We start from the raw sequence: 26630 nt of genomic DNA, 5'->3' as shown, positions 1-26630 counted from the left end.
CGTTAGGGTAATGTTGGCATCATGGCAAGTGTTGGGATATATTTTGTTCACTTCTATTTCCTGGAAGAGTTTGTACAGAATTGATGTTATTCTTTAAATGTTTGGTAGATTTCAGCAGTGAAGCCATCTGGGCCTTGCAGTTTCTCATGGACAGGTTTTAAACTACATATTTAATTTCTTCTTTTCTCTCTTTTGTTTTTTAGAAATCAGGATCTTGCTCTTTTGCCCAGGCTGGAGTACAGTGGCAAGATCATACTGCAGCCTCCACCTCCTGGGCTCAAGCAATGCTCCCACCTCAGCTTCCTGAGTAGCTAGGACTAGAGGTGTGCATCACCACACACAGCTAATTTTTAAATTATTTTTGTAGAAATGAGGTCTCATTATGTTGCTCAGGCTACTCTTGAACTCCTGGCTTCAAATGATCCTCCCTGCTTGGCCTCCAAAAGTGCTGGGATTATGCCACCATACTCAGCTTTCTCTCTTTTTTGTTTGGTCAATCTGACAAGAAGTTTTTAATCTTACTGATCTTCTCAAAGAATGAGCTCTTGGTTTCATTGTCACAGTTTTCTGTTTTATTGACGTTTGTTGTTATTGTCATTATTCCCTTTCTTCTGCTTACTTTGGATTTAATGTGCTCTGTTCCAGTTTCTTAAGGTGGAGTCTTAGGTCATTTGATTTGAGATCTTTCTTCTTTTCCAATGTAAGTGTTAAATGCTATAAATTTCCCTATGAGTGGTACTTTAGTTGTATCCCAAACATGTTGATATGTCGTGTGTCAATTTTTTTTTTTTTTTTTTTTAAAGACAGGGTCTCACCTAGGCTGGAGTGCAGTGGTGCCATCATAGCTCACTGCACCCTCAACCTTCTGGGTTCAAGTGTTCCTCTCACCTCAGCTTCCCAAGTAGCTGACACTATAGACATGCACCACGATGCCTGGCTATTTTTTTTTTTTTTTTGAGACGGTCTTGCTCTGTTGCCATGCCAGAGTGCAGTAGTGCGATGTTGGCTCACTGCAACCTCCACCTCCTGGGTTCAGTCGATTCTCCTGCCTCAGCCTCCTGAGTAGCTGGGATTACAGGTGCACACCATCACACCCAGCTAATTTTTGTATTTTCAGTAGAGATGGGGTTTAACCATGTTGGCCAGGGTGGTCTCTATCTCCTGACCTTGTGATCTGCCCGCCTCAGCCTCCCAAAGTGCTGGGATTACAGGCATGAGTCACCGTGCCCAGCCTAATTTCTTTTTTTTAAATAGAGATAGGGTCTCGCTAAGTTGCTCAGGCTTGTCTCAAATTCCTGACTTCAAGACAGTTGCCTTGAACTCCTGGCACCCAGGCTAGAGTACAGTGGCATGCTCTTGGTTCACTGAAGCCTCCACCGTTCAAGTACAAGTGATTCTCGTACCTCAGCCTCCTGAACAGCTGGGATTACAGGCATGTGCCACCACACCTAATTTTTGTATTTTTTAGTAGTGATGGGGTTTTGCCTATGTTGGCTAGGCTGCTCTTGAACTCCTGACCTCAGGTGATCCACCCGCCTCGGCCTCCCAAAGTGCTGGGATTATAGGTCTGAGCCGCTGCACCTGACCTGTTATGCCCTCTTGATGAACTCACTTGGTTATCATTTATGAAATGACTCTTCGTCCCAAGTAATTTTCTTGGCTCTGAAATCTACTTCATCTGAGATAAATTTAGCCACCCCAAGCTGGGCATGATGGCTCATACCTATAATCCCAACACTTTGGGAGGCTGAGGCAGGAGGATGGGTTAAGCTAGGAGTTCTAGACCAGCCTGAGCTACATAATGAGACCCTGTCTGTATAAAACATTAAAAAATTAGCTGGGCACAGTGGTGTGCTTCTATCGTCTTAGCTACTCGGGAGGCTGAGGTGGGAGTGTCACTTGAGCCAGGGAGTTGAAGGCTGTAGAGAGCTATGATTATACCACTGTACTCCAACCAGGGCAATAAAATGAGACCCTGTCTCAAAAATAAATAAATAAATAAGCCACTCCAGTTTTCTTTTTCATTTCTTTTTTCTTTTTCTTTTTCTTTTTTTTTGAGGTAGAGTCTCACTTTGTCACCTATGCTGGAGTGCAGTGACACGATCTTGGCTCACTGCAAACTCTGCCTCCTGGGTTGAAGTGATTCTCCTGCCTCAGCCTCCCAAGTAGCCGGGATTACAGACATGTACCACCATGCCGGCTAACTATTGTATTTTTAGTAGAGATGGGGTTTCACTATATTGGCCAGGCTGGTCTCGAAATCTTGACCTCAAGTGATCTGCCTGCCTCAGTCTCCCTAAATGCTGGGATTACAGGCATGAGCTACCATGCCCAGCCCACTCCAGTTTTCTTATGATTCATGTTAGCATGATATATTTTTTTCCATCTTTTTATCTTTAACCTATTTTTGTCCATATATTTAAAGTAGATTCCCCCCTACCTTTTTTTTTTTTGAGATGGAGTCTCGCTCTGTCACCCAGGCTGGAGTGCAGTGGCGTGATCTCGGCTCACTGCAACCTCTGCTTCCCGGGTTCAAGTGATTCTTCTGCCTCAGCCTCCTGAGTAGCTGGGACTACGGGTGCACACCACCACACCTGGCTAATTTTTGTATTTTTAGTAGAGATGGGGTTTCACCATATTGGCCAGGCTGGTCTCGAACTCCTGACCTCGTGATCTGCCTGCCTTGGCCTCCCAAAGTGCTGGGATTACAGGCGTGAGCCGCCGCGCCTGGCTAAAGTGAATTTCTTATACATAGCTTGTTAATTTGATCTTGCTTTTTATTGAGTAGTAGCCTCTGCCTTTTTTTTTTGAGGCATTATACCTTTTACATTTAATGAGATTATTAGTATGATTGGGTTTAAATCTACCATCTTGCTGGTGTTTTTTTTTCCTATTTGTCCCATTTATTCTTGGTTATCTTTTTTTTTTTTTTTTTTTTGAGACGGAGTCTCGCGCTGTCACCCAGGCTGGAGTGCAGTGGCCGGATCTCAGCTCACTGCAAGCTCCGCCTCCCGGGTTCACGCCATTCTCCTGCCTCCACCTCCCAAGTAGCTGGGACTACAGGCGTCCGCCACCTCGGCTGGCTAGTTTTTTGTATTTTTTAGTAGAGACGGGGTTTCACCGTGTTAACCAGGATGGTCTCGATCTCCTGACCTCGTGATCCGCCCGTCTCGGCCTCCCAAAGTGCTGGGATTACAGGCTTGAGCCACCGCGCCCGGCTTGGTTATCTTTTAAAATCTTTTTTTTTCTGCCTTCTTTTGGATTGATATATTTTAATCTGCTTTATTGGCATATTTTTGATATTTTTTTCATGGTGATTACTTTAGGTTATATCTTTAACTTATCAGTTTACCTTCAAATAATAATCCACTTCTCAGGCTGGGCACCAGTGGCTCATGCCTGTAGTCTCAGCACTTTGGGAGGCTGAGGCAGGCGGATCACTTGTGGTCAGAAATTCGAGACCAGCCTGGCCAACATGGCAAAACCCTGTCTCTACTAAAAATACAAAAATTAGCCAGCTATGGTGGCTCATGCCTGTAATCCCAGTTATTCAGGAGACTGAGGCAGGAGAATCACTTGAGCCCGGGAGTCATAGGTTTCAGTGAGCCGAAATTGTGCCATTGCACTCCAGCCTGGGCAACGGAGTGAGACTCCATCTCAAAAAAAAAAAAAAAAAAAAAAAAAACAACCAGGCTGGACGCAGTGGCTCACGCCTGTAATCCCAGCACTTTGAGAGGCTGAGGCTGGAGGATCACCTGAGGTTGGGAGTTCGAGACCAGCCTGGCCAATATGGTGAAACTTCGTCTCTACTGAAAATATAAAAAATTAGTCTGACGTGGTGGCAGGTGCCTGTCATCTCAGTTACTTGGGAGACTGAAGCGGGAGAATCGCTTGAACCTGGGAAGCGGGGATTGCAGTGAGCCAAGAACGCACCACTGCAATCCAGCCTAGGCAACAAGAGCAAAACTCTGTCTCAAAACAAAAAACAAAACAAAACATAACAATATTCTGCTTCTCATGTAGTGTAAGAACATTTTGATAATATACTCCACCTTTCCTTTCCCATCTTTGTGCTATTGTTGTCATGCATTGTTGTATTATTTTTTCCTTTAAATTCATTTTAAAAGTTTTGTTTTAGATAGTTTAAAGCTTTCTAAAAATCGTTTCTATTTACCTACTTGTTTACCGTTTCCACTGCTTTTCATTCCTTTTTATGTATCCAGACTCCAGATTTCCATTTGGTATTTTTCCTTACTTTTTTTTTTTTTTTTTTATGGGCAGGTATTATTTTACTTTGTTATTGATTTTCAGTGTTTTTTTTGTTTGTTTGTTTCGTTTTGTTTTTTTGGTTTGAAATGTCTTTATTTTGCTTTTTTAAAAAACTCAACGTTTTATTTGGGGGTAACTGTAGATTCACATGCAGTTGTAAGAAATAATACAAAGAAATCCCATGTACCCTTACTGAACCTCCCCCAGTGATGATACTGTAATGGAATATCACAAGCACAGTAGTGACATTGATATGGTCAAGATACAGAGCATTTCCATCGCCTACAGAACCCATCATGTTTCCCTTTCCCAAGCCCACTTGTGTCCCTGCCTTCCCTTAGCCTCTGGTGACCACTAATTCTCCATTTCTATGATTTTGTCATTTCAACAATGTTACGTGAATTATATAGTATGTAATCTTTTGGAATTGGCTTTTTCACCTAGTGTAATTCTCTCAAGATTGATCCAGGTTGTTGCATGTATTAATTCTTTCATTGGTAGGTAGTATTTCATGGTATCCATACGCCACAGTGTCTTTTTTTTTTTTTTTTTTTTTTTTTGAGACGGAGTCTTGCTCTGTTGTCCAGGCTGGAGTGCAGTGGCGCGATCTCGGCTCACTGCAGGCTCCACTTCCCAGGTTCAGGCCATTCTCCTGCCTCAGCCTCCCGAGTAGCTGGGACTACAGGCACCCGCCACCACACTCAGCTAATTTTTTAAATATTTTTAGTAGAGACAGGGTTTCACCATGTTAGCTAGGATGGTCTCAATCTCCTGACCTCGTGATCTGCCCGCCTTAGCCTCCCAAAGTGCTGGGATTACAGGCCTGAGCCACCGTGCCCGGCCTGATAACGCCACACTTTAACTACTTTTACGTTAAAGGACATCCGGGTTGTTCTAGTTTTGGGATATGTGAGTGGAGCTGCAGTAAACACATCTGGGTTGTTTCTAGTTTTGGGATATCTTAAGTGGAGCTACGGTAAGCACATCCAGGTCGTTCCTAGTTTTGGGATATCTTGAGTGGAGCTGCGGTAAACACATCCGGGTTGTTACTAGTTTTGGGATATGGTGAGTGGAGCTGCTATAAACATGAGTGTATATAACTCTTTTTGTCAGCATGTCTTTATTTCTCTGGGATAAGTGCCCAGGACTGCACATGCTGGGTTATATGGTAGTTGCATGTTTGATTTTATAAGAAACTGCCAAAGCAATATATGAGAGTTCCAGCTTCTCTGCATCCTTGCCAACATTTGCTGTTGTTACTAGTGTTCATTTTACCTGTACTGGTAGGTGTGTAGTGATAACTCATTGTGGCTTTCATTTGCATTTCCCTAATGCCTAAAGGTGTTGAACATCTTTTCATGTGCTTATTTGCCATCTGTTTGTGTTCTTTGGTGAAACGTGTCTGTATCTTTCCCTCATTTTCTATCAAGTTCTTTGTTGTTGTACTGTCAAGTTTTGAGGATATGTGGTTTCCAAATATTTTCTCCCCATCTGTAAAATGTCTTCATCCACTTAGTGGATGTTTTACAGACAGAGGTTTTTAATTTTGGTGAAGTTCAGTTGGTCAGCCTTTAATGGATTGTGCTTTTAGTGTCAAGTTTAAGATCTCTTTGCCTAGCTCTTGATCCTGCAGATTTTTTCCCGTAAGTTTTATTGTTTTATGTGTTACATTTAAGTCTGCGATCCATTTTGAGTTAATTTTTGTAGAAACTGTGAGGTTTAAGCTGAATTTTTTTGTCTGGATATCATTTGCTCCAGCGTCATTTTCTTGAAGAAGCTGTCTTTCCTCCATTGAATTGCTTTTGTATCTTTGTAATTAAAAAAAAAAAATCATTTGGGCATATTTGTGTGTCTGTCTCCAGGTTTCTATTGTTGTGATGATGTGTGTGTCTACCACTCTACACAAGTCCTTCTTACGGTAGTTATGTAGTAAGTCTTGTTCTCGGATAGAATGATTTCGTCCACTTTATTTTTCAAAATAGTTTCAGCTATTCTAGTTCCATTGCTTTTCATTACAAATTATAAAATAATCTTCTGTATACAAAATATTTTGCTGGGATTTTGCTAGGAAGTACACTAAGCTTGTGTCTTAATTTGGGGGGATTAACATCTTTACTATGTTCCTGAAGTCTATTTTATTCTTTATTAATTTAACCATTCCTGCTTTTTTTGTTGTTGTTGGTTTCTTTGTTTTTGAGACAGAATCTTGTTCTGTGACCCAGGCTCGAGTGCATTGGTGTGATCATAGCTCACTGCATCCTCAAAATTTTGGTCTCAAGCTATCCTCCTGCCTCAGTCTTCCTATTAGCTTTGGACTACAGGCATGTCCCACCATGACCAGCTAATTTTTTTATTTTTTACTTTTGTAGAGATTTGGTCTCGCTGTGTTACCCAGGCTGGTCTCGAACTCCTAGCCTCAAGTGATCCTCCTGCCTTGGCCTCTGAAAGTGTTGGAATTACAGGTGTGCGCCACTGTGCCTGGCCTCTGCTTTTTTTTTTTTTTTTTTTCCTTTGAGATGAGGTCTCACTCTGTCACCTGGGCTGGAGTGCAGTGGTGTGATCATGGCTCACTGCAGCCTCCAACTCCTGGGCTCTAGCAATCCTCCATCTCAGCATTTGGAGCAGTTGGGACCGCGGGTGTGCACCACCACGCCCAGATAAAATTTTTTCCCTGCTTTGTTTTGATGAATGCTTGCATGACATATCTTTTTCATCCTTTTACTTTCAGCCTGCCTGTATCATTACATTTGAAGTGAGTTTTTTTGTAAACAGCATATAGTTGGGTTGTGTTGTTCAATCCATTTTGTCAATCTGTGTCTTTTAACTATCTGCTACTCTAGGCTGGGTGTCCTTCACCCTCATTTGTTTAGGTGGTTTACCTTTAAGGTGGTTATTGATATTTTAAGACTTAAGGCTTATTCTACCATTTAATATTTTGTTTTTGGTTCTGTTCATTTTTGTATATCTTTGTTTTCTTACTCTTGCTTCTCTGTGGGTTACTTGAATACTTGAAAATATTTTTCAAAATTACATCATTTTGCTTTACTTGAGTCTATCTTTGTTTGGGGGTGAGTCGAGGACAGGGTCTCACTCTGTCACCTAGGCTGGAGTGTGGTTGCACGATCTCAGCTCGCTGCAGCCTCAATCTCCCAACCTCAAATGATCCTCCTGTCTCAGTCTCCCAAGTGGCTTGGACTACATACAGGTGTGTGCGACCGTGCCTGGCTAATTTTTATAGAGACAGGGTTTCACCATGTTGCTCCGGATGATCTCAAACTCCTGGGCTCAGGTGATCCGCCCGCCTCACGCTCCCAAAATGCTGGGATTACAGGCGTGTGCCACTGTGCCTGGAGCCTTTTTAGTGGTCACTTTTAGGGACCACATTTACACACACACAACTTACCACAGTTTACTGGTATTGTCATTTTACTAGTTTGAGGGAAGTATAGAAACATTACTTCCCTATGTCCTTTACTCTCCACTAGTTATAATTGTTTAAAAATGTTTCTTCTAGGCTGGGCGTGGTGGCTCATGCCTGTAATCCCAGCACTTTGGGAAGCCGAGGCAGGTGGATCACCTGAGGTCAGGAGTTCGAGACCAGCCTGGCCAACATGGCGAAACCCCATCTGTACTAAAAATACAAAAAATTAGTCGGGCATGGTGACAGACACCTGTCATCCCAGCTATTCGGGAGGCTGAGGGAGGAGAACCACCAGGAGGCAGAGATTGCAGTGAGCCAAGATCGTGCCACTGCACTCCAGGCTGGTGGACAAAGTGAGGCTCTGTCTAAAAAAAAAAAAAAGACCGGGCCCGGTGGCTCATGCCTGTAATCCGAGCACTTTGGGAGGCCGGGGTGGGCGTCACCTAAGGTCAGGGGTTTAAGACCATCCTGGCCAACGTGGTGAAACCCCGTCTCTACTAAAAATACAAAAATTAGCCAGGTGTGGTGGCGTATGCCTGTAGTCCCAGCTACTTGGGAGGCTGAGGCAAGAGAATCACTTGAACCCAGGAGGCAGAGGTTGCAGTGAGCCAAGATCGTGCCATTGCACTCCAGCCTGGGTGACAGAGTGAGACTCTGTCTCAAAAAAAAAAAATTTTTTTTCTTCTGTATACATTTAGAACCATATCAGGCAATGTTGTAATTTTCGTTTGAGAGATTCTTAGTTCTCGGTATGATGAGTGATTTTCAGTTGAAAGCTGGATTTTAAAACAATTTATTTTTTTGAGTCAGGGTCTTACTCTGTTGTCCAGGCTGGAGTGCAGTGGTGTAATCATGGCTCACTGCAGCCCCCACCTCCTGGGCTCAAGCAGTCCTCTTGCCTCGGTCTCCCAAAGTGCTGGAATTGTAGGCATGAGCCACCACGCCTGGCCATGGATATTTTGGTATTATCTTATAAGACACTGAGTCTTATCTAACCTTTGTTTTAGCCAGCTTGCTCTGACACTGCTCTGGCAGAGGAAGTGATGTCAGATGGAGTAGAAGCCCACATTCCCCACTCAGCCTCCGTTGGCACCCCAGGTGGGAATTGGGGATCTTTGTCCCTGCTGGGTGGAAGTGGAAGTTCCTGCTCCCCACATGGTCTCCACGGACACTCCAGTAGGAGTGGTTTTGTTACCAATGAGTGACGGTGACAGTCCTGACTCTGACCCTCACCAGGGGCTGTGGAGGCCATAGTAGGGGAGAGTTGTAGAGGTGGCTTTTTACTATTGGATGGGTGGAAATCTGGGCTCCCCATGTGATTGTCACTAACAACATGGGGTGGGACAGGGTTTGTTCATACAGTATGGTTGCAAGTCCCAGCTCCTAGTCTGCTTTCTCTACCGTTAACCCAGTGTGGGTTAGGGTGCCTTGCTACAGCCTGTTGAGTGTAAGTCTAGGCTGTTTTCTTGGCTTTTGCTGGTGTGGGTAGAGGTGAGGCCATAGTTCTTCTGTGGTATTTGAATGTCTTTTGTATTCTTTTACGAGATGGTTGGTCAGGTGCAGCCACAAGAGGAGACACAGGAGAGGCTCAGGAAGACAAAGATTTTATGCTCACATGTCACACCATGCAGGGCCATGTGGTAAGGACCCCTGAGGGGTCAGGAAGCAGAAGACAGGAGCAAGGGGAAGGCATTATTGGCCAGAGCCTTCGTTGAGGTTTCCGTGGGAAAAGCAGGGTAGGGCATGGGGAAGAATTTGGGATTGGCTGGTTTGAATAATTTCAGTGGGCTCTGAGCCACAGGCGTGGCCCAGAGTTGCCTGGCACCTGGCCCTGAGATGGTTAGGGCAGAGGAGTGTTGCCTCCTGGGGTGCACAGGCAGGTGAATGGAGAAGGAAGGGCTCTGGATTGGTTAGTCTATATAGCAAAGGCTTGCACGAACGCTGAGCCCTTTGCTACCTCTAAGAATTGGCTAGCCTGAGGGGCAGCCTCTTCCCAGCCAGAAAGATCTTTAGAATGTCAAAACATGATCATAATTCTTACACTTCCAGCAGTTTGGGAGGCAGAGGAGGGCAGATCACTTGAGCCCAGGAGTCCGAGACCAGCCTGGCCAACATGGTGAAACCCTGTCTCTACTGAAATACAAAAATTAGCCAGGTATGGTGGTGGGCGCCTGTAATCCCAGCTACTTGAGAGACGGATTGGGGGATCTCCTGAGCTTTGGGAGGTAGAGGCTGCAGTGAGCTGTGATCCCGCCACTGCAGTCCAGCCTGGGTGACAGAGTGAGATCCTGTCTCAAAAAAAAACAACAACAACAAAAAAAAACAAACCAAGCATCATAACATACAGAAAAAAATACACACAGAAGCCGAAGTAGAGCGATGATTTCCAAAGGTTTCTGTCACACGAGGCTGCCCCTTCCTCCTCCTTTGGCTGGAGAGAGTGGGAAGGATTTTGCTGGGCTTGGTTGTCTGCAGTTGTTGGGGTTTCCAGGTTGCTGACTTCTTAGGTCCAAGTCTGACTAGAAGCAGCACAAAGATGGACTAGAAGAAGCACAAAGAAACCCCAGGGAACTCACCACCGTGTCTTCTGAGGTCCCTAGCATGTCTCTTTCTCTACCTTTCACAGCCTTTTAAGGTTCGTTTTATATACAATGGTCAGGATTTGTTGTTGTACTTGGCAGGATGAATAGAAAACTACCTCTACTCTGTCTCCCAGAAGTGCTAGTCTCATGCTTGTTTTTGAACGATGTTTTCATGGGGTGTAGAATTCTATGTTAACATTATTTGTCTTTTTTGAGACAGGCTGTCACTCTCACCCAGGCTAGAGTGCAGTGGTGTGATACTACATAGCCTCAACCTCTTGGGCTCAAGTAATCCTCCCACCTCAACTTCCCGAGTAGCTGGGACTACAGGCATTGACCACCCTGCCTGGCTAATTTTTTGTAGAGACAGGATTTTGGCCATGTTGCCCAGGCTGGTCTCGAACTCCTAGGCTCAGGCAATCTACTTGGCCTCAGCTTCCCAAAGTGCTGAGATTACAGGGCAGCCACTACACCTGGCGTGTTCTTTTTCTTTTAATACTTGGAAGATATTATTCCGCTGTCTTCTGGCCTGTGCTGTGCCTGAAGTCTGTTGTTGGTTTTACCTTTGTTCCTATATACATAATGGTTTTTTGTTTTTGTCTTTGTTTCCTGTGTTTTTTTGAGACCGAGTTTCACTCGGTGGCGCAGGCCGGAGTGCAGTGGTACAATCTCAGCTCGCTGCAACCCCGGCCTCCGGATTCAAGTGATTCTCCTGTCTCAGCCTCCCGAGTAGCTGGGATCACAGGCATGCACCACCATGCCCAGGTAATTTTTTGTATTTTTAGGAGAGACAGGGTTTCACCATGTTAGCCAGGCTGGTCTGGAACTCCTGACCTCTAATGATCCACCCGCCTCAGCCTCCCAGAGTGCTGGGATTACAGGCATGAGCCACTGCACCAGCCGATGTAATGTTTTCTTTGTTTGTTTGTTTTTTGAGATGGAGTTTCGCTCTGTTGCCTGGGCCGGAGTGCAGTGGCGCAATCTTGGCTCACTGCAACCTCTGCCTCCCTGGTTCACGCCATTCTCCTGCCTCAGCCTCCTGAGTAGCTGGGACCATAGGCGGCCGCCACCACGCCCGGCTAATTTTTTTTTTTGTATTTTTAGTATAGACGGGGTTTCACCGTGTTAGCCAAGATAGATCTCCTGACCTTGTGATCTGCCTGCCTCGGCCTCCCAAAGTGCTGGGGTTACAGGCGTGAGCCACCGCACCCAGCCCAGCCTACGTAATGTTTTTATCTCCAGTGCTTTTAAGATTTTTATCACTGGTTGTAAGCAGTGGGGCTTTGTGTAGTTTTCTTCATGTTTCTACTACTGGAATTTGTTGAGGTTCTTAGATCTGTACATGTATTATTTCTGTCAAATTTTGACAACTTTCAGTGACTTTTGAAAACTTAACTTTTTTGGTGTAAGTTTCCCTTGAATATTAATATAGACTCATGTGAACTGACAGCTCAGTCAGGATACGAAACCGTGCCTCTTCCCAAAAACCTCCCTTGTGCTTTTCCTTTGTAGGTAATTGTTAGTTCTTGAAATATTTATGCTGTCCTTTTACCTTCAGGCTCTAATGACGTATATCGGGGCAACGTAAAATTGTCCCTTAGCTTACTGGTACTCTGTGTTGTTGTTTTGAGATTTGTTCTTTTTATGTTTTATTATGGATATTTTCTACCCATAATGAGTATCTTCAGGTTCACTAATCTTTTCTTATATGGTGTCTAATCTGTTATTAATCACATCTGGTGTTTTTGTTATTGTTGTTTGTTTTTGTTTTTTTGAGACAGGGTCTTACTCTGTCGCCCAGGCTGGAGTGCAGTGGCGCTATCACAGCTTACTGCAGCTGCCAACTGCTGGGCTCAGGTGGTCCTCCCATCCCACATCAGCCTCTGGAGTAGCTGAGACTGCAAGCACGTGCCACCACACCTGGCTAATTTTTGTATTTTTAGTAGAGATGGGGTTTTGCTGTGTTGCCCAGGCTGGTCTCAAACTCCTGGGCTCAAGCGGTCCGCCTGCGTCAGCCTCCCGAAGTGCTGGGATGACTGGCATGAGCCACCGCACCTGGTGCATCTGATGTATTTTTCATCCCACAGATTCTACTGTTCATGTGTATAAGTAGATTTGCATCTATTTCCATGTTTCTTCTTAATGTGTTCTTCCATTTTTCATTTCCTTGAACATAGGAATATATTTGTAATATCTTTTTTAAAGTTATTGTTTTCCGATTATATTTTCTGTGTTATTTCTGGGTTTTTTTCTATTTATTTTCTCCTTGTTACTGGTCATTCCTGCATCTTTGCGTGCCTTGTACTGTTTGATTGGATGCCAGACAGAATGAATTTTATGTTGTTGGGTGCTGAGATTTTTGTATCTCTTAAAAAGTATTTTTGAGCTTTATTGCGGGACAAAGTTAATTGGAAATAGTTTGATCCTTTTGTGGTGTTTTAAGCATTATTAGGTACATCTGGGCAGCCTTTAGTCAGGTAGTTCCTCAGGCTCGGTGCTGTCGACACTTCGGGTAATTCTTTGTTGTGAGGGGCTGTCCTGTGCATTTGAGGCTGTTTAGCAGCATCCCTGGCATCTGCCCACTAGATGCCGTAGCACCACTTAACATGTGCTAAGAATGAGTTTTACGTTTTTAGAAAGTTGTAAAAAAAGATATGCCATAGAGACCACCATCTGTGGCCAGCAACGCCAGAGTATTTACACAGAGATTATTTTCTTTTTTCTTTTCTTTCTCTGTTTTTTGAGCCAGGGTCTCGCTCTGTTGCCCAGGCTGTAGTGCAGTGGTGTGATCACAGCTTATTGCAGCCTCAACCTCCCTGGGGTCAGGTGATCCTCCTACCTCAGCCTCCTGGATAGCGGGGATTACAGGCTTATGCCACCACACTGGGCTAATTTTCTTTTTATTTTTTGTAGAGACAGGGTTTGACCATCTTGCCCAGGCTAGTCTCAAACTCTTGGCCCCAAGAGATGCACCCACCTCGGCCTCCCAGAGTGCTGAGATGATAGGCATGAGCCATGGTGTATGGCCTGCACAGTGATGTCTAATCCCTGCTGTGGGAGACATTCTTTTAGCATTTGAGATAAATGGTGGTATGAGGGGAAAAACCTTGCTTTTCCAGTATAGAGAGTAGCTAGGATCACTGGCTTTCAAATTTGAAAGAGTGTGATTTGAATCCAATTATGTGTCTGTCACATAATAACTCTTTGACATTGTGCAAATTTTTAAACTCTCATAGCCTTTTTCCTTTCTTGTGAAAGAGAGCTAATATGTACTTATCACTTAGGTTTGTTAGAAAAGTAAATGAGGCCAGGGTGGTGGCTCACACCTGTAATCCCAGTACTTTGGGAGGCCGAGGTGGGTGGATTGCGTGAGGTCAGGAGTTCGAGGCCAGCCTGGCTAACATGATGAAACCCCGTCTCTACTAAAAATACAAAAAAAAAAATTAACCGGGCGTGGTGGCCCATACCTGTAGTCCCAGCTACTTGGGAGACTGAGGCAGGCAAATCGCTTGGACCCAGGAGGCAGAGGTTGCTGTGAGCCAAGGTCGCGCCACTGCACTCCAGCCTGGGCAACAGAGTGAAACTCCATCTCAAAAAAAAAAAAAAAAAGGCCGGGCGCGGTGGCTCAAGCCTGTAATCCCAGCACTTTGGGAGGCCGAGATGGGCGGATCACGAGGTCAGGAGATCGAGACTATCCTGGCTAACCCCGTGAAACCCCGTCTCTACTAAAAAATACAAAAAACTAGTGGGGCGAGGTGGCGGGCGCCTGCAGTCCCAGCTACTCGGGAGGCTGAGGCAGGAGAATGGTGTAAACCTGGGAGGCGGAGCTTGCAGTGAGCTGAGATCCGGCCACTGCACTCCAGCCTGGGTGACAGAGCGAGACTCCGTCTCAAAAAAAAAAAAAAAAAAAAAAAAAAACAAAGAAAAGTAAATGAAAATGCATAAAAGTAGATAGCTCAAGGCATGCATATAGCAGCTATTATTTCATTTCAGGTAGTGTGCCCCTGATTTGTCATTAGCCTTGATGTGTGTATATAGTTGTATTTTGCTAATTTGGAGGATTATCATCTATCTTTCAGGTCATGCAGAAGGCTTTTGTATGATGTGTACAATGCAAGCACATATTACCCAGGCACTCAGTAATCCTGGGGACGTTATTAAACCAATGTTTGTCATCAATGAGATGCGGCGTAAGTATTAACTATTGTAGTTTTATATTTGTATTTATTACCTATTCTTTTTTTTTTTTTTTTTTTTGAGACAGAGTCTTGCTCTGTCGCCTAGGCTGGAACATAGTGGCGCTATCTCGGCTCACTGCAGCCTCCACCTCCCAGGTTCAAACGATTCTCCTGTCTCAGCCTCTCAAGTAGCTGGGATCACAGGCGTGCACCACTATGCCAGGCTAATTTTGTATTTTTAGTACGGATGGGGTTTCTCCATGTTGGTCAGGCTGGTCTCGAACTCCTGACCTCAGGTGACCCACCTGCCTCCGCCTCCCAAAGTGCTGGGATTACAGATGTGAGCCATCACACCCGGCCTATTACCTAGTTATTCTTAATGTCCAACTGGTGAAAAACCGAACCCCTCATGTATTAGAAAACAATTATATTTTGTCATGCGTGGCTGTGTCTTCAATAACAAATTTTTAGTAAAGCATTTGCTATATAAACACATTTTGAAACTTTAAAGCAAAAGATGACAATATATTAAAGACTATTCAATTTAACAAATTTTAAACTATTAAAAATCAATATGTTAAAATAATTGGTAAGTTTTATAGTGTTTTTTGCTGTGACACTTGGATTTCTATACTGAGTAATACTAATTCTGATATTGTCTCACAGGTTTTTGTAAACAGTTTTTAGTTTCAGTTTGGTGAATGAATATTATACTATACACAGTGACAGAAATTGTCAAAATAAAGTTAATTAGGCTACTCTGGACACACTGCCTGTGGATTAGCCCTGCTCTGCAAGCAGCAGTAAAAATAAATAAATAAATAAGGTTAATTCTGTTTTTTCTTTTGTTTTGTTTTGTTTTGTTTTGTTTTGTTTTGTTTTTTGAGACGGAGTCTCGCTCTGCCGCCCAGGCTGGAGTGCAGTGGCCGGATCTCAGCTCACTGCAGGCTCCGCCTCCCGGGTTCACGCCATTCTCCTGCCTCAGCCTCCCGAGTAGCTGGGACTACAGGCGCCCGCCACAGCGCCCGGCTAGTTTTTTGTATTTTTTAGTAGAGACGGGGTTTCACCGTGTTAGCCAGGATGGTCTCGATCTCCTGACCTCGTGATCCACCCGTCTCGGCCTCCCAAAGTGCTGGGATTACAGGCTTGAGCCACCGCGCCCGGCCTGTTTTGTTTCTTTAGGTGAGACTGTGTCTCACTATTTTGCCCAGGTGACTCTTGAACTAGCTCAAGTGATCCTCCTGCCCCAGTTGAGTAGCTGGGATTACAGATGTGCACCACGGTGCCCAACTTAATTACAGTCTTAAAAGAATATATACTCAGAGCTTAGCAAATTTGTGGATAAATTTTACTTTTTTCTATTTAATTTTTAAATTTTAAATGGACAGGTGCATGAAATTTTCTTACATACTTTCTGTGTATTTTTGCAGTACACTTTTACATCATGTTAATTAAGTGAGTTGGAATAAAAAATGCATACAAACAAAACTATAACTCTTAATCTGGCATCTAACTGGGTAATTATAGGGATGTGAAATTATACAGTAACAAACTGTAATCTTTTTGCCTAAGAAGCCACTGAAGATTAAAGAGGTCTTATATTGGTCCTTGGCATTATTGATAGACCACAACAGACAAGTCAAAAACCTTTGAAATGTTGTTGAAGCCTGGCAAAATTTAGCCAGGGAGGTTTGGATTGTTTATACATGTATGCATTCATTCATTCATTTATTCATTCATTTGAGACAGAGTCTTGCTCTGTCGCCCTGCCTGGAGTGCAGTGGCACGAGGCTCACTACAACCTCTGCCCCTCGGGTTCAAGTGATTCTCCTGCCTCAGCCTCCCAGGTAGCTGGGATTACAAGTGTGCACCACCACACCTGGCTAATTTTGTAGTTTTAGTGGAGACAAGGTTTCACCTTGTTGGCCAGGCTGGTCTTGAACTCCTGACCTCAGGTGATCCACCCACCTTGGCTTCCCAAAGTACAGGGATTACAGACATGAGCCACCGTGCCTGGCTATTTATCATATATTTATTTATTTGTTTTTATTTATTTATTTTTGAGATGGAGTCTCGCTCTGTCGCCCAGGCTGGAGTACAGTGGTGCGATCTTGGCTCACTGCAACCTCCGCCTCCCGGGTTCCAGCGATTCTCCAGCGTCAGCCTCCTGAGTAGCTGGGACTACAGGTGTGTGCCATTGCGCCCGGCTAATTTTGTGTATTTTTAGTAGAGACGGAGTTCCACCATGTTAGCCAGGATGGCCTCGATATCCTGACCTCATGATTCACCCGCCTCTGCCTCCCAAAGTGCTGAGATTACAGGCGTGAGCCACCACTCCTGACCACGTATATTTATTTTTATACATACTTATATAGCAGGCATGACTAACATTTTTAAACCTAGTCTTTTAAGAAAATGTCATTGCTGTGTGTGTGTGTGTGTGTGTGTGTGTGTATGTATGTGTATGTGTGTATCCACTGATAACACACATGGTTAAATCATGAAATTGTCAGGTTTGTAGGTCTAAACTGGTGGAGTGTTGGCAGTTTCATATGATTTAAGCTGGAACATTTTATACCTTCATACACATGTAAAATTCAGTGTATATGTTTTAGTGTGATATTGCTTATACTTTTGTGTTAATTTTTATTATAATTTAAAAAATAATTTGGTCTTGTAGCTGTGTAATCAATTAGAAACAGGACTGAAATGTTTCTCTGCACCTGCAAATATAAGTTCTTCTGTGGGTCATTGGGATAGAATTAGATAGGTTGGGATATTTATGTTTTGAATGGATTCTCTATTATAGAGATGTAGCACCAATTTAAAATCACCAGCATAACATTTTGGACAAACTTGAGACAAAACAGCCAGTTTATTCAAGTGTAACTTTATTAACTTGCTAAAAACATGAGTCACTCTGTAGCTACTCTCTAGACTCTCAGAAACTCTAGCTGCTGTGGACTTTTAATGGTGTAAAGCAGGAGTCCCTAACCGCTGGGCTGTGGACTGGTACCTGATGTGGCCTGTTGGGAACTGGGCCACACAGCAGGACGTGAGCAGCAGGTGAGCATTCCCACCTGAGCTCTGCCTCCTGTCAGATCAGTGACCGCGTTAGATTCTCATAGCAGCGCAAACCCTGTTGTGAACTGTGCATGCATGGGATCCAGGTTGCACGCTCCTTAGGAGAATCTCGTGCCTGATGATCTGAGCTGGAACAGTTTCATCCCAACCCCCTCTTTTGGTCTGTGGAAAAATTGTCTTCCATGAAACCAGTCCCTGGTGCCGAAACGGTTGGGGATTCTGGTCTAAAGGGCCTGATCCTGCTTATAGCTTATGTTAGTGGCTTATGTTAGTGCTATTTCCTCATAAAATAAGTATTTGGGAGTTTTCCAATCAACATATTATTGTAAGATATATTTTGGGGGGTACAACTTAGGCTTGTTATGTGTAATGATAAAACCTTGTCTTTACTGAAATTTTACAGGTATAGCTAGGCACTTCCGTTTTGGAAACCAGGAAGATGCCCATGAATTCCTTCAATACACTGTTGATGCTATGCAAAAAGCATGCTTGAATGGCAGCAATAAGTAAGTACAACAAAGCGCCAGCCATTTCTTCATTTGGGATCTCCAGTTGTAATTTATTCTTACCAGAATTCATTTTCACCTTTTTTGTTGGAAGCACACAGAACTATGTTCACTTTACCTTTTGGCTTTGCTCTGCCTCTTCCTTAGGTGATGTGCATTAGTTTTAAATGGTTGAAATTTACAGATGTATCTTACTGTAACAGTTTGAGTTTGCTCAGTCATAGATGTCAGGAAATAAACATTGGTCTTGCAGCTGTTTAATTTCTGATTATCAGCAGACGTCTGCAAATCTCAAACTAGCTGCTTCTCCTTTTTAGTTGTGCCTGACGTATTCTTTTCTCTGCTGCCCTCCAACCTGTATTTATTTCCTGAACCCCCACCCCAATCAGTTACTGATTCCTGTACTTTATTCCTTAAAATCTAAACTCACGAGGAAGAACGAGGAGATGGTTCGATAATGCATCCTAAGCCGCTTGGTGCTGTCTGAACACACCTGGTAGATCTCCCTCTGTATTCTCCCTGCCCCAGCACCGCTCTGTCTAGGCCCTCATCATCCGGGTGGTGACAGACTTGGGTCGGAGGAAGACTCTTTGCCTTTTCCGCCTCTGCTCCCTTTCCTCCCGCACAGGCCGCAGCCCCTGGAGGCTGCCGTCTTCCTGCTTCAGGACCAGACTCCTGCCTTGCTTCCCAAGTCCCTTCTTGACAGACACAGCTCCCACAGCTCTGCCTCTCCTCCCACCACTCCCAGACCTCCCTGTGTTCTGGCCAGGCAGGGATGCTCTTGGGCTGCCACACGTGCCATCCTTTTATTTTCCATGGCTATCCTGTTAGAATTCTTGATCTTTGTAAGCTCACATGTGTTTGAAATCTGGTCACAGCATCTGGAGTTTTTGCAAAGCTCCTCTCTCATGTCACTGTTCGATGTTTTTCAGATTGGACAGACACACCCAGGCCACCACTCTCGTTTGTCAGATATTTGGAGGATACCTAAGATCTAGAGGTAAGCTTTTGCTTATAAATTGATAAAATGATACACGCATGTGGTTAAAAAATAGTAAAAGTTGGACAGTGTTAGTCCTGCTAGGAAGGAAGGAAAAGTACTTCTCTCCAGCCCAGATTCTCATTCCTTTTACCCAAAGGCAACCCTGGTGCCAGGTTGTAGTAAATCCTTCTTGTAGTTTCCTGTGCATGAACAAACTGGGAGCATACTGTGTGCACTGCTTCCATTTGTCTCTTCGTATTAGGAGTCTTTTACATTTCAGCACACAGGCCTAACAGCCTTCGACAGTTGCAGTAGTGTTCCTTTGATTTTAGTCCCCTGTCGATGGGGATTTAGGTTATTTGTGTTTTGTTGTTCATGGAGCATCCGTACACATATGCTTTCTGTCTGGGTAAAAGTATATATGTATGATGAATTCTTAGTATTAGAATTTCTGGATCACAGGGAGTGTGTATTATAAATTTTAATTCTGTCACCTTGTCCTTCTAAAAGGTTATGCCAGTTTTGATTCTAACCAATAGTATATGAGGGTCAAATTCATTACATTTTTCACCCATATTATGAGTAGTATTAATTTAAAACTTTTTTTTGTTCAACTGATAGAAAAATTACAGGTAAAAAATTTTAAATTTCAAAATTGTATTTTGTCATTTCAATAGTTGATGTTGCTGTAATGATTATACTTTGCTCATCTTTTGCATTTTATTTTTATTTCAGTCAAATGTTTAAATTGCAAGGGCGTTTCAGATACTTTTGATCCATATCTTGATATAACATTGGAGATAAAGGTAAATTTCATAATTATGCGAGTAATTACATTTTTAAAATAAGTCATATAACTATAGTTCATTTGTAATTTAGACTACTTGTTAGAGAATATAAATTGAAAAATTCAATATGCTAAGATTTCATTTGGAGGGATTATTCAAGCTTTGTAGTAAGCATCATGAAAAAGCTTTTAAAAGTTTTTTTTATTACTCTTTGAATTTTCTTTTTCTTTTTGTCTTTTTCTTTCTTTCTTTTTTTTGAGACGGAATCGCACTCTGTCGCCCAGGCTGGAATACAGTGGTGTGATTTCGGCTCACTGCAACCTCTGCCTCCAGGGTTCAAGTGATTCTTTTGCCTCACCCTCCCGAGTAGCTGGGACTATAGGCACACGCCACCGTGCCCAGCTAATTTTTGTATTTTTAGTAGAGATGGAGTTTTACCTATTGGCCAGGATGGTCTCGAACTCTTGACCTCGTGATCTGCCCACCTCCCAAAGTGCTGGGATTATAGTTATGAGCCACTGTGCCCGGCCTGAATTTTCATTTAATATCTTAATAAAACTAGATTTTCTATATTAGCCAGATACAGATGGTTATTTTTCCTTTTTTTTTTTGAGACGGAGTCTTGCTCCAGCACCCAGGCTGGAGTGCAGTGGCGCAGTATCAGCTCACTGCAACCTCCGCCTCCGGGGTTCAAGCATTTCCCCTGTCTCAGCCTCCCGAGTAGCTGGGACTACAGCCACTGTGCCCAGCCTGCCTCTTGCATTTTCTGAATTCCTATTTTTTTTTTGTTCTTGAGCTTGCATTTTTCTGGTTACAGATGTAATACATGCTTATGATAAAAATGAGTAACATTGCAGATATATGTAAAATGCTATCCCTCTGAATGCATTCTTTTTAACAGTTTGATATGTGCTGCTCCAGAATGTACTGTTTACTTTTTATATAAACAGGATTGTGGGCCGGGCGCGGTGGCTCAAGCCTGTAATCCCAGCACTTTGGGAGGCCGAGACGGGCGGATCACGAGGTCAGGAGTTCGAGACCATCCTGGCTAACACGGTGAAACCCCGTCTCTACTAAAAAAAAAAAAATACAAAAAACTAGCCGGGCGAGGTGGCGGGCGCCTGTAGTCCCGGCTACTCGGGAGGCTGAGGCAGGAGAATGGCGTAAAAACCCGGGAGGCAGAGCTTGCAGTGAGCTGAGATCCAGCCACTGCACTCCAGCCTGGGCGACACAGCGAGACTCCGTCTCAAAAAAAATAAAAATAAAAAAATAAACAGGATTGTGTCTGATGTCTGTCTGGCTACTCACTGTTTCATGTAATTCTGTTGGAGACCTTTCTGTGTGAGTGTGCTCTCTGGGCAGTGTGTGGTGCAGTGAATGGATAGACTAATTCCTATGCCAAATTCCTTACTGGTGGATATTTGGTTTGCTTCCAGTTTTATGCAGTTTTAAGTAATGCTGCAATGAGCATCCTCTGTGTTTTTGTTCACTTTAATCTGCTCATTTTTAATGGCAGGGGATATAATTTGGTGTTTAGATGTATAAAAGTGAACATCATACTACTAAAGGAAAATTTTCTTCTTCTTCTTTTTTTTTTTTTTTTTTTGAGACAGAGTCTTGCTCTGTTACCCAGGCTAGAGTGCAGTGGCTCGATCTCGGCTCACTGTAGCCTCCACCTCCTGGGGTCAAGCAGTTCTCCTGCCTCAGCCTCCCAATTAGCTGGGACTACAGGCACGTGCCACCATGCCCTGCTAATTTTTTGTATTTTTAGTAGAGACGGGGTTTCACCATGTTAGCCGGGATGGTCTTGATCTCCTGACCTCATGATCTGCCTGCCTCGGCCTCCCAAAGTGATGGGATTACAGGTGTGAGTAATCCCAGGCCTGGAAATTTTCTTTTTACGTAAAACGTCTCATTTACTTTTATATCTTTGAGTCTTCTGTTCTTTCTTTTAAAAAATAAGGGGCATGGCTGGGGATGATGGCTCATACCTGTAATCCTAACAGTTTGGGAGATCGAGGTGGGAGGATCACTTGAGCCCAGGAGTTTTAGACCAGCCTGGGGAGTGTAGTGAGGCCCCTGTCTCTACAAAATAAATGAAAATTTTAGCTGGGCATGGTGGCCATGCCCGTGGTCTTAGCTGCTCAGGAAGCTGAGGTGAGAGGATTGCTTGAGCCCAGGAGGTCGAGGCTGCAGTGAGGTGTAATTGTGCCACTGCACTCCAGCCTGGGCAGCAGAGCGAGACCCAGACGCAAGTGGCGGTGTGTGGTGATGTGGTGCTTGTGCCTCTTCTCTTCCCAGGCTGCTCAGAGTGTTAACAAGGCGTTGGAGCAGTTTGTGAAGCCGGAACAGCTTGATGGAGAAAACTCATACAAGTGCAGCAAGTACGCTGGGTGATGACTTGGTTTGCTGGCTGCTCCAGTGGGGTTGGCTGGCAGGCTTGGTTGGAGAGAGTTTGGTGTGTCTAGGTTGCTTGAGTTTCTGATACCCTCTGGAAGACACTGGGTCCCTGTCGTCCAAAGGCCAGAACCCAGAGTGTCTTGATGTGTGCATTTCTGCAAGACGCACAGCTCTGTGCCCCTGAAAACCTGGGGCATGACATTGGGCAGATTATGTGGGAGGAGAGAGGTAAAACTGTCTTTGCTCCCCTGGCAGTGCTGCTTCAGGTGTGGCTGGGCACCCCCTGTCTGCCGAATAGCATTTTCTCTGACTTTCCTATGATAAGAGGGCTGCTGTCGGGTGGGGAGTACTTTCTTCTGGGATAGCTAGGCTCCTTCTCTCTTAGGGAGGGTTCCCAGGGTTTGGGATAGCATTTGCTGGAAAACTCTAATTTTGATTATTTGTTAATATGTTTCCCCATGAAGTCAGGAGTGCCTATTTTAAGAATGCTCTTTCATATGTTTTTAAGTAGATTTCCACTTCGTGGTCAGGTAATATGAGTAATTTTTTTTATCAAATCTTTGAGACCAGAGGGATTTTGCCTTTGTTTTAAATTCTACAGACTTTTCTAATATTTATTTTTATTATTTTTGTTTCTGTTTAGGGCTTTCTTTTCATATAAGAATATTATTATTTTTAAATTAGATGAATTTAAGACATATTTTCACATAATTATACCAGTCTGAACATGTTCATTTTTCAGTTTCTTTTGAATTGAGAGAAAGTTGTGTTAACCTAATTTTAACATTATTGGTAGCACATATGGCTTGGTTTTTCAGAATTGTCCTAACTTCCTTTCCCTTCACGCTAAGTAAGCAGTTCCCCCTATATTTTTAATGTTAATATTTTCACTGTTGGTTGAAGACTGGTGGTTCTCATCCACTGTCCTTTTTGGAACCTTAATGTGGAATGTTTGAGAATAATAACAAAGACCAAAATACCAAAAATTGTGTGTACATATTCGTCTCCTTAAACTTTTGTTTCTGTTTATTTCAAGGTGTAAAAAGATGGTTCCAGCTTCAAAGAGGTTCACTATCCATAGATCCTCTAACGTTCTTACACTTTCTCTGAAACGTTTTGCAAATTTTACTGGTGGAAAAATTGCTAAGGTATGTGGATGATGTCATTAATCATCTTTTGTGTCGAGCCTTTCAAGGCTTACGTGTCTGTAGCTATTAAGGATTAAGGACTTGACTTTCTCATGACAAAATTGTTAACTATTACCTACATTTGGGCTTCATTGTCTGTTTTGTTGGTGTCCATGGTTATGAGGGATACAGGGAGAGCCTGTATAATCTGAAATCCAAAGAGGACTTCCTGCTAGACCCTGCCACCTTTCACCAGAGTTCATTTTGTCTTGTGCGTTTGTTTTCTGATTGGTAGTACACTGAATTTTCCCATTTTCTTCCCACTTCCTGAAGATTGAAAGTGGTCAAAAACTAAATAGCGTGCAAGAGAAGTAAACTATCTATTCCCGAATTATTAAAATTAAATAATCGGCTGAGTGTGGTGGCTCATACCTGTAATGCCAGCACTTTAGAAGGCCTAGTCAGGCATATCACTTGAAGCCGGGAGTTTGAGACCACTCTGGCCAACGTGGCAAAGCCCTTTTCTACTAAAAGTACTAAAATTAGCTGGGTGTGGTGGCAGGCACTTGTAATCCCAGCTACTCGGGAGGCTGAGGCAGGAGAATCCCTTGAACCTAGGAGGCAGAGGTTGCAGTGAGCCGAGATTGTGCCACTGCACTCCAGCCTGGGCTATAGTCAGATTCTGTCTCAAAAAAAAAAAAGTAATGATTAATGTTGAGAGTTGTCATTTTGTTACTTTGTCCTTTGATGGATTTGAAGAATTCACTTAATGTAGATCCTGACTTGTTAAAAGAAAATAATAAATGCAGCAAGATTACCTTAAATACACTTAGATTCAGCTATCCTCCCGGTTAACTATGCCCTTTCGAAGGTGGCTAGCCCAGGCGCAGGGACTCACGCCTGTAATTCTAGCACTTTGGAAGGCCAAGGCAGGTGGATCACGAGGTCGGGAGTTCAAGACCAGCCTGGCCAAGATGGTGAAACCCCGTCTTTACTAAAAATACAAAAATTAGCTGGGCGTGGTAGTGCACCTGTAATCCAAGCTACTCGGGAGGCTGAGGCAGGACAATCACTTGAACCCGGGAGGTGGGGCTTCCAGTGAGCCGAGATCATGCCTCTGCACTCCAGCCTGGGTGATAGAGTGGCACGCCATCTCAGGAAAAAAAAGAAAAAAAAAAAAAAAGTGGCTAAATGCATTAGGTTTTTAAAATGCATTAGGTTTTTGCTAGAACATCACAGGACTCAGGTGTTCTGTGGGTCTCCCCTCCTAGGGAGCTCTAAATACCCTCTACCTGAATATGTGGAATGATGTGTGCCCTCAGAAATGTTTCTCCTTTTTCCATTTCTGTTTAGGATGTGAAATATCCTGAGTATCTTGATATTCGGCCATATATGTCTCAACCCAATGGAGAGCCGATTGTTTACGTCTTGTATGCAGTGCTGGTCCACACTGGTTTTAATTGCCATGCTGGCCATTACTTCTGCTACATAAAAGTAAGCTGTGCACATTTGCTATTAACTATTGTTACATACATGCTGTAAGACAGCAGTAGCATTCTTGAGGTAGGGAGAGGTGGAACTTTTACAGTTAAAATGTGAATACCCGTTGTAAAAATATTTATCTTGACCAGGTGCAGTGGCTTACTCCTGTAATCCCTGCACTTTGGGAGACTGAGGCTGGGGGATCACTTGAGGTCAGGAGTTGGAGACCAACCTGGCCAACATGGTGAAACCCCGCCTCTATTAAAAATACAAACAATTGGCCGGGCGCGGTGGCTCAAGCCTGTAATCCCAGCACTTTGGGAGGCCGAGATGGGCGGATCACGAGGTCAGGAGATCGAGACCATCCTGGCTAACACGGTGAAACCCCGTCTCTACTAAGAAATACAAAAAATAGCCAGGCGAGGTGACAGCGCCTGTAGTCCCAGCTACTCAGGAGGCTGAGGCCGGAGAATGGCGTGAACCCGGGAGGCGGAGCTTGCAGTGAGCTGAGATCCGGCCACTGCACTCCAGCCTGGGCTACAGAGCGAGACTCCGTCTCAAAAAAAAAAAAAAATACAAACAATTATCTGGGTGTGGTGGCACCTGCCGGTAATCCCAGCTGCTCCGAAGGCTGAGGCAGGAGAATTGCTTGAACCCAGGAGGGGGAGATTGCAAGGTCACGCCACTACACACCAGCCTAGGTGACAGAGTGAGACTCCGTCTCAAAAAAAATAAAAAGAAAAAAAAATTGCTCTTGACTGTGTTCCACATTTAATTAAATCTAATCTCTGTCTTATTGGCCCTCATTTACAGGCTAGCAATGGCCTCTGGTATCAAATGAATGACTCCATTGTATCTACCAGTGATATTAGATCGGTACTCAGCCAACAAGCCTATGTGCTCTTTTATATCAGGTATTGTCATGAAAACAAACTGCCAAATTTTCTGGTATGTTAATTTTTCTTGTCTTATCAACATATTTAAATTCAATATTCAGTGTGTTTTTTTTTTTAAAAAAAAAACAAAACCCAGCAGCTTAAAGATCACTTCTAGCCTGGGCATGGCGCCTCATGCCTATAATCCTAGCACTTTGGGCGGCCTAGATAAAAGGAGCACTTGAGCCCAGGAGTTCAAGACCGACCAGCCTGGGCAACATAGTGAGGCCACATCTCTACAAAATATGAAAAAATTAGCCAGGTGTGGTGGTGTGGGCCTGTGGTCTCATCTGCTCGGGAAGTTGAGGTGGGAGGATCACTTGAGCCTGGGGAAGCTGAGTCTGCAGTAAGCCGTGATTGAGCCACTGCATTCCAGCCTGAGTGACAGAGCAAGACTCTGTCTCAAAAAAACAAAAACAAAAACCATCAACTCTGCCATGTGCTTGGAGAGTAAGAAAGGTAGTGTCTGAGCAGGATGATGAGTTTGCTCCGCGTCGTACTCTGTGGCCGTGAGCACTGAAGGTGCAGCTGCAGGGAGAGGTGGTAGCTGAGGAGGGTGGGCTTCTGCTGCAGGCAGCAATGGAGTGGACCAGGAGCCACAGGACAGTGAGTGGAGACCTCGGAAAGGGGCCTCTGAGCACCTGGCATGGTCACAGCCAGCACCTCCCAACCTGGAGCACAGATCAGTTGCCTTCCAGGCCAAGGCCAGGGCCCGTGCCCAGCTCTGTCCTGTTGTGGCTGCATATACTTTTCACTCACTCACTCACTCCGTTTTTGGAAAAAATGTTTGATAGCTGAAAATTAAGAATATCCTCAAATGTCTAACTGGCAGAATGCTCATGTCTGCATGTTGAAATATTAAACACTGGCATTGGA

At 43.8% G+C, this 26630-nt stretch overlaps 1 protein-coding gene across 11 annotated transcripts in view; it reads left to right on the top strand.

Annotated features, from left to right (window-relative positions):
• The window catches only part of USP42 (ubiquitin specific peptidase 42), a 58824-nt gene that overhangs the window by 16883 nt on the left and 15311 nt on the right, over positions 1 to 26630 (top strand). For 6 of the 11 annotated variants that reach the window (XM_045387869.3, XM_065541658.2, XM_074034418.1 and 3 more), the window contains 8 exons: positions 14352 to 14462; positions 17938 to 18040; positions 18973 to 19040; positions 19758 to 19828; positions 22112 to 22194; positions 23247 to 23358; positions 24691 to 24831; positions 25633 to 25733. In XM_045387869.3, coding sequence (XP_045243804.2) covers positions 14352 to 14462; positions 17938 to 18040; positions 18973 to 19040; positions 19758 to 19828; positions 22112 to 22194; positions 23247 to 23358; positions 24691 to 24831; positions 25633 to 25733 — 790 coding nt within the window. Of the gene's footprint in view, positions 1 to 6643; positions 6732 to 8697; positions 8789 to 10896; positions 11038 to 14351; positions 14463 to 17937; positions 18041 to 18972; positions 19041 to 19757; positions 19829 to 22111; positions 22195 to 23246; positions 23359 to 24690; positions 24832 to 25632; positions 25734 to 26630 lie in introns of those variants that run through there. The other 5 variants (XM_074034420.1, XM_074034419.1, XM_074034421.1 and 2 more) reach the window with 4 other exon arrangements.

Source organism: Macaca fascicularis, chromosome 3 (genome assembly GCF_037993035.2).
Source record: "Macaca fascicularis isolate 582-1 chromosome 3, T2T-MFA8v1.1".
NCBI classification, from domain to species: domain Eukaryota; kingdom Metazoa; phylum Chordata; class Mammalia; order Primates; family Cercopithecidae; genus Macaca; species Macaca fascicularis.
This window is presented reverse-complemented; position numbering and strand designations above follow the sequence as displayed.